Source organism: Corvus brachyrhynchos, unplaced genomic scaffold (assembly GCF_000691975.1).
Source record: "Corvus brachyrhynchos isolate BGI_N302 unplaced genomic scaffold, ASM69197v1 scaffold305, whole genome shotgun sequence".
Lineage (NCBI taxonomy): Eukaryota > Metazoa > Chordata > Aves > Passeriformes > Corvidae > Corvus > Corvus brachyrhynchos.
Genome location: NW_008239284.1, coordinates 771,809 through 785,923, shown reverse-complemented (window position 1 = coordinate 785,923; position 14,115 = coordinate 771,809). Strand labels below are relative to the sequence as shown.

General features: G+C 49.1%; 1 protein-coding gene across 1 annotated transcript in view; it reads right to left on the bottom strand.

The window, feature by feature from the left end:
- NSMF (NMDA receptor synaptonuclear signaling and neuronal migration factor) overlaps positions 1 to 14,115 on the bottom strand; it is a 57,647-nt gene that overhangs the window by 22,941 nt on the left and 20,591 nt on the right. The window contains exon 3 of the mRNA XM_017740281.1: positions 10,840 to 11,076. Within this exon, the coding sequence (XP_017595770.1) occupies positions 10,840 to 11,076 (237 nt within the window). The remainder of the gene's footprint in view (positions 1 to 10,839; positions 11,077 to 14,115) is intronic.

The window sequence follows — 14,115 nt, the reverse complement described above, 5'->3', positions numbered from 1 at the left end:
ATGGCAATTCCATGCATGAACCCAACAGCAGCTCCCACCCACCTGCTAATCCTTTTTCAAGTGGCTGTTAATTACCTCTTACACTTCCCTTCAGATGGGAAGCAGCTTGGGGACTGGCAAAAAGGCTCAGCAGGGAGTGCGTTATTTATGTGATTACTACCCAAAAAATGAAATCATTAGTGTCCAGCACAGACAGAAGCACCTAAAACAGAGGCAGAAAGCAAACCCAAGCCTTTACTTCAGTAGATATTTAAGGAACATAATTTCTTTAGCTACTGAGTCATGACCTGGAAGAATTAGTCCACAATTTGAAGGCTTGGCTACCTTGTAACTGCCCATGAAGTGAAGGAGGAAGAGGAGACCTACCTCTGGACAAGAGTGGTGGTGTATGTGAGTAACATGGACCTTTCACTGCTGCCTATGAAGTGCTCCAGTGCCCCTCTGAGAGGAGCCCTCCCAAGCTGAGGCCATACACTGTCAGCTTTTGACTCTGAAATCCATCCTAGAATGTGCTCACATTGCCCAGGGCCTCTCTCCTTGCTCAGTTTGCAACCAGAACCGAGCTGGTACCAGTACAGGGTGTCACCCTTGTCTCATTTTTCTGCTTGAGATACAACTTCCTCCAGCACTAATAGGAAATAAATCCATCTCTGCTCAAGGAGTGACTGTCAGGGCTGTTCAGGCTGACACAAGTCAGGTTTCCTTTCATTTGTCTCCTCACAGTCTCTGGATACTGGAGCTGGCAGTTCTGGAGTGACTCCTGGAGCTGGCCAGGAGGAGACACTGTAGGAGTCCAGAAGAAAGAGCTGTGCCTTTTGAACCTGCAGCTGATGCTCTGTCCAGGCTTCAAAAATCCATGCCCAGGTGTAGTGAGGGGTAGTGCCCCTCAGATACTGCCCAGGTAATGTGAAAGGCTGGCAGGGCTCTACTTGCCCCATGGTCAGCGTGGACATCTGCACCTGCTCCAGAAGGGACCTGATGGACAACAAGGACCATTCCAGTGGAAGAAGGTGCTCCACAAGCACTCATCCACATCCACTCATCCAAAAGCATGTACCCACCTGCAGGGTACAGCATCACAGAGCAAACAGTGCAGAGAACAGTCACAGGCTCCAAAGTGTCTCCAAGCACGTGTCACCCCTCAAGAGGCAGCAGGTCCCCTGCATCTGCTCTCCACAGCTCAGATCCTCCCCAGCTTCAGGATTAACTGTGCTCTAGAGTAGGCATGTCTTGGGAAAACACCACCAAACGACTCCCTGAGATTTGCCAAGAACTGTGCTCGCTAATAGTGCCAAGCAAACCATTTTTAAAATTAAAAACAAAGGCCAGCTCTAAGTACTCGTCTCAGCTTGTCAAATTTACTAATCTGTGTGGGCACAGTGACGCTACAGATTTCTTAAGACACCACAAAATCGTGGCTGACAGCTGCCCCTGTTCCTCCTGAAACTGATACTTGTATGGAAGATGCACAGCCTCCTCAGAGGGAACACACAGGAGTGTCACCTTCACTCACACACTGACAGCCCTGGAATTCAGAGATCCAGGAATTCCTGAGCTCGGGGATCTGTGGCTAAATGGAAAAATGAAGTCCCCAAAGCATAATATCCCTGAAAATGCTCATGATCACAAGAGCAAAGAGATCAATTCCAGTCTCTGTTTTATAAGCACTGAGATCTGTTCAGCTCCATAAAATTTACGGACATGTAAGTGGGCCATGACTGGTTTCAAGTAAGAGTCAATCTTTTACTGAAATCCTGGCAGGACTGACCAGATATATTTGACATAAACTACCTCCCTGATCTAGCATAAAAAATGTGAGGATAATTCTTTCTTCCTACCTTACTTGTCCCCTCCTCAAGGTGTTTTCACTTGTACTTATGTAGGAGTTTTCATGATCTACACTACAAAGGGCTGCCAGCACACCAATGTGCTTTCTTTTTGTAAAACAATTGGATAATTCTTCATTTTCATTCAATTTAGCACCTTCAGTAATTACACATTGGAGAAGCAACTTCATATGCAAGGGAGTATGAAGCTTTATTCAAGAGTAGTCGTTAAGAAAGAATTTATCTACAGAAAAAAATAGTGTGGAAGGAAAAGAGATTCAAACATCCATCATAATGAATTATTGGCCTCTAAAACAGAATTCACACCACTTCAGGAACCTGTGCATTCACATACATGAGGTCACACACACCAGCAGGCCCAGGATGTGACCAGTGACCCTTGTCTGTGTTTGCATCGAACAGGATCCAGGTGCCAAAGCACTGCACCTGTTGCCATGATGGCATTTGAGGTTAATAGTTTGCTTCTGCTTGGAAAGAAGTCAGGCTGGTTCAGGAATCAATGCTGAATTAGAGCTGAGCCACAGGGATGTTGGGTGAGGAGAACCAAGGGACACTAACTCAGCAATGACTGGAGCTGCCTTCTGGAGTCAGCTGCAGCAGGCTGCTGTTAACACCCTCGCCTCTTACTGCTGCTCCCTTCTTTTCATTTTCACATCGCTGTTGCCATCTCTCCCACTCCCAGCTGCTCCATCAGCCTGCCACGGTAGCCCTGGCCAGTGTGACTGGGCAGCTTGGCACAGCTCCCTCCTCTCCAGCTGCTCCAACACAGCTGACCTGGGAACAACTCTGCTCCCCCACCTGCCTTCAGCAGCAACACCTGTGTCTCACACAGCTGCAAAGCTACTTAGGACCAGCTAAATCAGGGTCCTCAGGTTCTTTTCATCTTGATTCCTGCTCTACATGGATTTGTTGTACACGAGGGACTGAGCAGCAAGACAAAGGGAAGAAGACCAGTGTGCTTGATTTGTAGATCATGTGTCCATTGGTACCAGAAACATCCAGATGGCATTTCCATCACTTCCCTGTCTACCTAGGCCAAGTCCAGCAGGGCTTGACATCCACTCCTGAGGGCCAAACCACTTCTCACTCCCCTTGTTAGTACTTGAACACACATCTTTTTGTCTTTTTGGCTTCACTTGCTCCTGTCTGACATTTCTTTCTTCACCTTCCACGCAGCACTGCCCAACACAGGGCACATGCATGACCAAAGACTGACAGCAGTGATAATTTGTGCTGGGCAACTGGCAGTGTCTTGGGAAAAAAAGAATCCACATTCTCAGTACATGTAGTTCCTGACAATTAGGCATTTATTAGTATTAGATACTTACAATACATCCTTTCTCATTCAGTAACTCCAGCCTGAGCACTCACTCTGACTTAGGGAACTGAGAAAGGACTTGCACATTTTTCCTTTCACTGCCACCACGTTTCTCCAGAGCAGGGAACGTGCTGGGATCAGCCCCAGCTGCCTGATGCCCATCCACAGCTGTGGAGCCAAACTCCTATCTGCTGCAGACTGCCTTGTGACCCTGTGGGATGAGGAGTTTATAAATCAAGGCAGAATACAGCCACAAGGCATAGACAGAAGCTCCAAATTTATTCCTGTATTTAGCAGCTAAACTGATGATTAAAGCACCTTAGATTTAAAGCCTCTGCTCCAGCATCAGAGGCAGAGTGGCAAAGGGGAATCCAGACAAACCCTATTAAAAGAACATCTGTCATCTCAGCAAAAAAAAATTCAGAGAGACAGTTCTCTCTTCCCTGTTCCTCCTCAGCTGGAACTCTCTGGGCCTGATGTTTATGACAATTAAGTTCCAACTTTAAATGAAAGAACTGCTGTAGTCACTGAAGATGAATGGAAAGTTTTGAGGTGTACAGCACATGGAAGTAGGAATGAAGTTAATGATGTTTTTACCTTGCACCAGAAGGAATCCAGGTGACTCCCTCAATGAGGAGAGCAGAGAGGTGCTCTGGCCAGAGCAGAGGGCACTGCAAAACCCTTAATAACCATTCAAACAGCACAGCTGAGCAGTTTCTCTTGCAATCCCAACTCCAAGACCTCCCACATGCCTGTCACTGCCCCTCAGGTGTGCTGGCAGGTCCTGGTCCCCTCTGCTGCCTCTCAGAGACAATGCAGAGCTTCCCCTCATGCCAGCTCTGTTCTCCCAACATTGTGACCCTTGGCACAGGACGGGCAGCCCACCCTGCTGGGCCCAGGGCTGAAATGTGATCAAGAAATAGCCACGGGAAAAAATGGGAATTTTGTTCAAGTTATTGAAGCATGAGGCAGAGATATAAAGATGAGAGATACAACAATAAAAAAAGGTCACAGTGGCATTTCAGCCATGCAGTAGCTTCAGAGCCAAGTGAGTAGACAGAATCACAGAATAGCTGGGGTTGGAAGGGATCTCTGGAGATCATCCAGTCCAACCCCCTGCCAAGGCAGGGTCACCTTGAACAGGTGACACAGGAACACATCCAGGTGGGTTTGGAACATCTCCAGAGAGGGAGGCTCCACAGTCTCCCTGGGCACCTGTCCCAGGGCTCTTTTTACCTTCCTCATGCTGAGGTGGAACTTCTTGTGGTTTAGTTTGTGGCCATTGCTTCTCGTCCTGTCACTGGCACCACTGAACAGAGTCTGGCAGCATCCTCTGACACCCCCAGGAGATATTTATGTGCATTAATCAGATCCCCTCTGAGTCTTCTCTGCTCCACACTAACCTGACCCAGCTCCTGCAGTCTCCCCTCACATGAGAGATGCTCCAGACCCCTCATCATCTTTGTAGCCTCCACTGGAGCCTCTCCAGCAGCTCCTTGTCTTTCTTGAGCTGTGCACAAGGACATGCACAGTGTTCACTATGGATTCCCTGAGGTCTAACCAAGCCAGCCCCACCATGGGCACCCTGACCCCGCTGCTCCCGAGGAGGGAACGTCACACACTTCCCTGCAAAGCCACAGGGAACAGGCAAAGGCTGCTTCTGTAAGGGAGCTGCTCTGAGAAACCAGAAGGTCACTTAACTATGACAAAATGGTTCCAATTAGTCTTCTCTGCTCTAACGGGCTTTGAAAACAAACAAACTCGAGACAGCATTGACCTGGCGTCTCGTAGGTGAGCAACCTTTTAGTCTGGCCTGTAACATTAATGTGAATAGATGAAATTGCTACTGTGAGACAGGACCCAAAGGAGCAAGTGGCAGCTCCATCATGGAGATGCCGGCCTCGGCATCTCCATGGTAACACCGTGACCTACGTCTTTGTTCCCTTTATAAGCCATCCACATATTCCCTAGCAAGTTCCAGGATCCACCCACACCACGCTTGCACTGGCTGATGCTGGAAGTGGCCTGAAGCCCTCAGAGATGAGATTTCACATCCCTGCTCTGTCCTGAGCTCAGGCCACCTACAACTCCCTCCAGAACAAGGGCTCTTCCTGAAAAGGCCACATCTGCCTCATCAGCACAGGGATACACCAAGAGCAGGGCCAGGTGCACTGCTGGGTCTGTCCTGGGGACAGGACAAACATCCTCTAGAAAAAAGGCCACCCTGGTGCTTACCCTGAGCCAGGCTCTGCTGGCAGCTCCATAGTCTGAATGTCCCTCTCAGAGCACTGAACAGCTGCAGCTTTACTTGCTGGTGGCACATAAAGCTCAGCTCGCAGGTCACTCAGCCTGAAGCACCTGTGAAGCCTCACCTGGGGTTTCTCCAGCCCCATGCCAGTTTCTGGCAGCATCAGGAAGCTCCTCTGTGTGTGGTTGATCCAGTGGCACAGGCACAAACATGGCTTTGCTCCTGCCACCCCTCCCCACTGCCACTTGGCTTGGGGAAGCTCACAAGGGCCCTCTTCTCCTTACACACTCACATTGATGACTGAGACATCATGCAGGAAACAAAGGGAAGACACAAAGATTACTTTTTTCGAGCTTAAAAAGAAGCCTTTTCCAGTTTCAGGTAACTGGCCCCTTTGGTTTGTCCTGATGCCAACCAGTAGCCATGCTGGTTTAGCAGGAGTCACGGAGAATTTGGCTTAAGGCCTGCTAGGCAGCTCGTGCCCAAGGCCCAGCACCTCTGCAGCACCAAGGACACCTTGTCTCTCTCTCTTCCTTCCCACACAGCTTGCCCAGAGCAGCCAGTCACAGCAGGCAGCCTGGTGCTGCATCCCACAGCCCCACACTCCAGCAGCAGCAGCTGCCCTCCCAATAACCCCTCCAAGCAAAACAGATCAGAAGAGTAACAGGAAAAAAACCCCCACAGCTCCCTCCCAATCCTTGTGTCTGAATGCCAGCTCACCAGGACGGATCCCTGCTTCCCCAGACAGGAGGGAATTTCTCAAAGGCTCTGCCTGCTGTCCTTTTCAGTGTCACTGCCCCATGCCCTGGTACCTCTTCCTCTCACAGTCCCAGAACACGGAGATAAAATCCAATGCATTATCTCAGTGTGGGACCTCTGACACCCAGGCTGGAGCATGTCCAAAATTCCATGAGCTCTGCGAGACTCTGAGTGATTATTTCTTCCATGCTTTATTCTCTGCAGCCTTTTTACACTTCCCTTTCACAACATTTCGATCCCTTTCTGCATCTTTCTTCTAAGTCTGTCCCAAGGGACACCCACCTCTACATTAAAAGGTACCAGAAAGCTACAAAAGTTAGCAAAGACTCTGGGCACAGCCTTGGAGGCAGAATGAATGCTGAACATGGCAGAGTGCTCTTCGTAGGAACCTTCCCAGACCTTCAGCCCGCATGAATAAGCCAGCAATTAATAGAAGCAGGAAGAGAGCAGGAAGAGAGCAGGAAGAGAGCAGGAAGAGAGCAGGAAGAGAGCAGGAGATGCATCACTACCCTGGCACCAGCTCCCTCAACACATCCATATCCTGTTACCTGCAGCACAGTCCAACCTTCCCTTTCTTTCTGATTCCTCAAAATATCTTAAAGATCAGGGGAAAAAAATCTGAGTGATCCCAAAGGGACAATTCCTCCATCCTCTGCATTCATAGCCCATCAGCAGGCAAGTGCCCTGTTCCAAAAGGGAAACAAAGGGAAGAAAACTCTGTATTGTCATCATCCCTGACATAACCTCTGAGAAAGAGGAGAGGTAAGTGCACCTCCCCAGTCACCTGGGAAAAAACTCTTCCAGAATAAGGCACTGAAGAGTTGCATAGGAATAGTCACACAACATTTCTGAGCCACAAAGTTCTTGGATCTCACATTGGGAAGAAGCAGAAGTTGTAACCACCAACAAACGCTCCCCCTCACCTTTTCTCCCTCCAGGTACACCCTGCAGCACCTGCAAGCCTCCCTACCTCGTGCAGCTGTGCAACTCCACAGCCACTGCCCCAGCAAAGCAAGCAGAGCATGAACACAATGTGCTTTTACTGCAAACAGGAGGCAAACACAGCCCTGCACATAACTCAGCCCTTGTTCCAATGCTTGGACGAGGCAGCTGGCCTGTCCTGCTGATCTACAATCCCTCTGCACCTCTTCATTACCACTCCCCAATTTCTCCAAGACATTCTGCCACACACAAGCTCTCCAGAGGAGCCACCACAAATAGAAGTTACGACTGAAGAAGCAGCTTTTTGATCGGCTGTGGAATGTGAAATTATGAGGGATGCAAAAGCCATTGCATCTTTTCCTTTCCTTGGAATCAAGGGACTAAGAAGATAAAAAAAGGCAAAGCAAAATGGACAATCCCCAGAGAACAAAGTGCAGCAGAAGTGGAGCAACTTGGGGCAGTGTCTGCACACGTGGCATCTCCCTCCATGTCTCCATGGGTCTCCTGGGGCTGCCTGGGGTGTCAGAGTTTCACCCCTCTGCCGAGGATAAAGCAGCAAAGAACTGACATCCCAGATTCACACCTGCCTCACTTTCTGCACGAGGATTGCCCTATGCAGGGAGAGAGAAGGGTTCTGGCTCTTGGGTCCAGAAAAGGAGGATTCTGCCCTTCCCTCCTCTATTTATGCCTTCATTGTGCCACTGATGGCTCTACCACCTTCCTGCTCCTCAAAACCCACAACTCTTTTCCCTCACTGCATTCATCAGTGACTTTAAGCCTTTCTTAAACCATTTTTTTCTAGACTGAATCAAGGCCTGCCTCCTTCCAGTCATATTTAGGCCAGAGCCTTCATCCTGATGCCATGAAGATTTTTGCCTTTTCTTTTATACCCCTGCTATACCTTTCTACAACTTCTGTTTTCTCAGTGCTTTTTGCCTACATTCTTGGACTTGTTTGTCAAGCTAAGAGACTCAACATTTTAGAAGCTTTGTAGCTAGGGATCAGTGTGCCCCAGACCCCAAGGTCCTCTCCAGAACACATTCTGTGAACTAAGATAGAACCATCCAGGGGAAGGCTCCTTGGGGAGAGGGGCTCACTTGAGCCTCTCATTGGGGAATCTTTGATAGAGATGCTAATTAGTAACACCTATAATGTCATACCCAATCTTTTGGGCATATTCAGCGGGGTGCATTTCGAAGCATATGACCTGGGTGTGTGCACCTAAGGATCCTTAAAATAAATACCAAGGTAAAATCCCTTTTCCTGTTCTAACTGTGTTTGACTCTTGATTTTAAGAGCAGGAAAAGGCATCAATCCCAGCTCAGTGTGCTGGCAGTGCAGGGAGCACCTGGGTGCACAGCTGGGGTTATGACAGCAGAAACAGGCCTGTCCCACCTGGTACAATACTCAAGGAGAAAGCTCAGAGTTGACACATACAGAGGCACTGAGGACTCAATTCTTTGGAGCACTGAGCTTTCAGGACCTAAGCCACCAACACATTCAAGTGGGAATCCAACCACAGGATGCAGGTGGGCTCCTCCCTGCTCACATTGCCTCTGCCTGCTCTCTGAGGAGCTGGAGCAGATTCACCTCTGCATCTGTGCTATGTCTTCAACTTCTGTAGCAGAGGCCCGTCCTTTGCGTCCCTGGAGTCACGGGGTGACACTAACCCTGCCCCTCCACCCTGCCCAGCCAAAGGTGAAGCCTCCACAGCTTGCACAAGTGATCCTGAGATGGAATTTCTGCAGGAAGGAAAGACGTGACTTCCCTGTGATCGGGCTGCTGGGATGAACTAAAAGGAGCCAAATTTTCTACTCGCAGCGTTTTTTATTGGATAGCAACCTTCCTACTGGGGTTATTTATAAAGAAGTGTTACAGACTGTGTTAAGTTATACATTGCAGAATTTCAAAAGATGACTTAAAAATGACGATTCTTTTTTTTTTTTCCTCCCCTCTTCCTCAGAATTTAGAGTAATTTCTAGGGAATTTTATTTTTTTTCCAAGTGAATACTTAAGGATCCCATAAGTATCGTGGTATTTCCAAGTGTCTCTCACTGCTTGATTCTTGCCTGTGGCAACTAAATTCACTTGGATTCAAAAACGATCTCAAGGCTGATACACCAAGGGGCAGTGGGTGAAAAGGCTTCCCTGGAGAGCTTATGGATGTCACAAGCACAGAGAGGGCTGAAATGCTGCTCTGGGGAGCCTGGCTGTGGCACATGATCCAGGAGTCACTGGATCAGCTCCATTTCCATGCCCTCCTTACAGTCAGAGAGCAACCAGGAGCACCCCAAGGACGAGTTAAACAGCAGCTTTTTAAGGGCACATCAGAGAGGCTCCCACTCCTTGGATCTGACCAGGGCTCCCCAGGCCTCAGGCCCCTGAATGGATCTGAAATTTCCTCTTATCTCCATCAGAAAGTCTCTGCCAGGCCCCAACATGACCCCACAGGTACTACAAGGGCCCTACAAAGCGAGCAGGAGCCAACACTTCTCCCTGTTGGAAACTGGGGTGAGGAGGCTGAAAAAAGGACTGGCAAAGAGTCCAGGCGACAGGAGCAGCTGCAGAAATGGCCTCGATGGAAGGAACAAATAAAAGGTTTTGCCATTCTGAGAAGCTCCTGCCAGCCTGCCTCTGCACAGCCTGTCCAGCCCTCCCTTCCTGCTGCCCCACAGACACCTCAACTCAGCTGCACCAAACCCCAGCCTTTCTCTACCTCTACATGCTGTTCTTAGACCAAATATTGTACGTAAAGTGTTCCTGGGGTTCTTAATGAAAAGAATCCAAGAAAACTGCAGTACATTGTCTTAGAGCCTTTCCATTCGCAACACCAGCACAATTCAGCCAAGGACAACTTGAAGGTCATTAGAACAGATCCAAGGAAAAAGGCAAGGACTCAGCTGGCTGCCAAAGACTGTGTGACTGCTCTTACAGCAAGAGGCATCTCCTGCACAGGCTTAAAACACACACAGCTTACCTAAAATGATAACATTACATTCTATTTAACAACTTTATCCCCTGCACAACAGCACAGAACAATTTTTTATTTGTTCACACAGTATTTTCTGCGGATTTCACAGGATTTTCTGTATGTTTTGTAATCAATTTATCATCTGAAAAATATTTTCTTTCATCACAGAGAAGACACAGCCCTGTTAGAAGTCAGGTGAGTTTATCTTATGGTCTCCTGCCCATCAAGCAGAACTCTTGATAAGCTGATGGGGACAATACCTACATGTAAAATACTGACACATTGGCCAGCACATGTGGTGCCCTCATCTAGACAAATCTCAGTTTAACCCGTTGAAGCAAACACTCGGAATAAACCCAGATGTTACCTCTGCCAGCAAGGATTCACAGAAGTGAACAGAATATAACTCACCTGTTTTCTATACCCCAGTGATAGCAAGACCCAGGAGTGCCAAACCAGTGCAGAAGCCTTGTGCAGGGCTGTCACTTCCCAGCTGAAACTTCTCCTAGGGACATCAGCTGCAGGGGTGAATTTATGACAGGGCATTTGTCCACTAACTGAACTCATCCCCACAGCCCACCCAAGCCTTGGGCCACCAAACTGCCTTTTCTCCTCGAGGGCGGCTCCTCCTGCCTCTCTGCTGCTGAGATCTCACTCTGTTCATGACAGATAAATAAATGCACTTTCGTTTTAAGGCTATCAACCACAGGAGCAGGCACACATGGACATAACCAAGGCACATCAGTTCTCTTACCTGAGCCGTTTCTGCCTTCAGGATGGTTTTGTGAAAGGTATTCTCCAAAAGCCCTCGCCGCTCTGTGTCCCAGCACCACGAGGCAGCCAAGGAGAGAAAGAGAGAGATGGGTGATGCTTAAAGGCCAAGGAAAGCAGGAACAGTTCAATACCAATGCACTGCTGTGCTCCTGCAGCTGCCACTCCCTCAGCCTCAGGTGACAGCCATGTAAATGCACTGCCAGAGCCGTGAGGTTTCCTCCTTACACACCAGGATTCCAGTGGTTCCGGTGGAACCTCAGTGTTCCCCTGGCCAAAGGGGGAAACAGAGCTAGGAGTCCAGGACTACTTCAGGCTTTAGCTTCTCCATTAGAAAAATGAAAAATAAAGACCAGGAAGGAGGCACCTCCACCCCAGAGCCAACCACCACTCCAGGCTCCTACAGGTCCTGAATGCTCCCACCTGGGAGCCATCACAGCTCAGATGTGGATGCTAATGCCCATTTTACCTACCTGAACCTTACGTTCTCAAGCCCCAGCTATGTCAGTATTTGGATTACTGGACAAGCTTATTTGAGAGACTCCCACAACCTCCCACAAAAGCAGCTCCTGCTTCTCTGATGGATTCTGGTCCTGTGGATGACCGAGATTTTACTGGAATATATTAAGAATCAAGCAAGCAGGGTGGGCTCAACCCTTATCACACATCCAGGCCTACGTAAGAGAGCAAACCTATGAATATTCCAACCAGGGAAGAGCTTTCTGCTTGCAACCCACACAAAGGAAAGGAATCCTTGGTCAAGGCACGCATCCCTGGCATACAGTAACCTCCAGACTCCAAGTGCCAGGGCATTTGTGATGTCCTGGTGCTGTGACTGCTCTCCTGTACCCAACAGACCTGTGACTCAAGAGAGCCAATACTAGAGCCAGCTTTTCCCCAGCCATCCATTTCCCCAGGTTTGTAGAACAATCTCTCCAAGGTCTGCAGCATCCCAGTCGGGCTGAGCTGCCACTGGGCAGCCCAGGGTGGATATTTGCAAAGAGGGAGGTGAAACAGCCACCCATCTCCTTGGCAAGCCAAGACAAACCAACAAACCCAGAGCTGAGCACCCTCAGCCCTCAAGCACATCAGCATCTCCTGGGGAAGGACAAGATTTGCTGCAACAGGGAAGACTCTCCATACTGAGGCATCACATCCCCCATCCTCCTCCTTCAGACGTGCTCAGCCTCAGAACATCCTCTCCAGTTCAACCTGCTGCAAAAGGCTCATAATGGCCATTAAATGTGTAAGTGGAAAATGGCTTTGACCTCCAAAACCACCTTCTGCTTTGCATATCCCAGCTTGTGTAGCCAGGATCTTCCCCACTGCTTTTATGTACCACCTCCCAGAGGAGAAAAGGTTAACGAGGCTCCAATGCACTTCCCAGAGTGACTTGGGCTGGAAGGAGTGGGAAGTCCATTTGTCATCCACAGCCAGCAACACAAGATCAATATGAACGATGAAGAAAGAGTAATTTAATCTCCCCGGGACTAAATTTCAGCACAGTCAAATGCAAAATGCTCTGGAGCGGCACAGCTGGAGCTGTGCAAGAAGAAAGGTTTAAGCTTCTGCATCTTTGCAGACTAACAGACAGTGCTGAGGTTTGCCCTGTTCCCGGATTCTTTCGTGTCCAGTCCCAGGCTGTACCTTTAGACACTGGCTGGCAGTGGCAGCTGCCCAAACTGTCCTCCTCAGAGCTTAACACCCCCTGAGATGGTCACACAGAGGCTGTCACATGGGGAGCTCTACAATCAGCCCACGATCCCCACTGTGAAGAGCAAAGGGGTGACCTTCGTGGTTCACCCATCCAGGAGGACAAGCACCTCGTGGATGTTCCTGGAACCCTCAACCTTTCTGTCCAGGTAAAAAGCAGGACTTGATCCTGGAGCAACACACAAATGCTAAGTTGGGAACTGCAGTGTGGCTACTTCAGGCAAGTAGTTGAGTCACCATCCCTGGAAGTGTGGATGTGGCACCTGGGGACATGGTTTAGTGGTGGATGTGGCAGGGTTTGGTTTGCAGTTGGACTCACTGACCTTGGAGGTCTTTTCTAACCTAAACAATTCTATGATTTTAACATCAGGCTACTCAGCTGCAAGAGAATTCCTGAGCTTCTCCTGCATTCCATCCCAGAGGTGGTTAAAGCTCAGCCAAAGGCACGGCGTATCTCGCACGCCACCGGCAACAGCACAGCTTTGATAAGATAGCTGAGCATGAGATTCCAAGATCTCTTCCACCAAAATTACTGGGACTCCAAGGCTTCCCATGGAAATGTCCGTCCTTGCGAGGCATCACCAACACCATTCACAAACAGGGCACACACACTTACACCCTTGGGAAAGATTTTGAAGCTTCTCTTTTGCATCAGCAGTCATTCCATGTAGAAAAAATAACAGTGAGCAAGTTCTCAGGTAAATTATCAGTGAGAGAACATGGTGATTTACACAAAAAATGCTGAAATATGATGATAGTCTGTAACCAGTTCAAAAGCTCCACGAGCTCCAAATTCATCTGTCATTCTCTCCATTCATCTCCTCACCAGTGCCTGAAGCTGTTTTGTCTGTCTGAAAATGTGAACCAATGCTTTACCTTCAGCTTGCAAACCACAGGCTCAAAAAACCAGTACAAAGCACTTCCTAAGATCCAAACTGAAAACTGGCTAAGACAGTGCCAGAGAAGCACTGCTGCCCTCCAGCCCACCTTACTCCATGGTGAAAACAGCGTCACTAAGAGCCCAAGCTGGAAGGTGCTGCAGTGTCTCTAACCTCATTCTTGTTTCCCCCAGCAGAGGAGGGAGGAAGGTACAACCCCAAGTGCCAGAGCTCCCACAGAACAGGTCATACGCAGAGCTCTCATGCAGGTCAACAGCACAGAGGAGGAGCAGGGAGCTGCCCAAAAGCACTGCTCCCTGCCCAGGCTGAACCTGCAGTTCTGTCCCGGCCGTTCCACCCCACGGCTCTCAGATCCTTCAGGCCAACCCAAGAGCAAACAAACGTGGGCACATGGGCACAGCTCCCCAGCCACAGCGAACACGGCAACACTGCCTGCACAGCACAGTGTGCAATGGGGGGTTTCCAGCCAATTACACTGCAAACTTCACACTAATTATTCTGCCTATTATCTCAGTGGTTCCCTTCTACATTCCCACTTTCCGAGTGCCATCGGCTTCTCCTTGGCTGTGCCTCAGCAGATCTCCCGCAGGTGTCTGCACGTGCCCTTTGCCAAGGGGACTCTGATGGCCACACTTGCTCCTTATGGC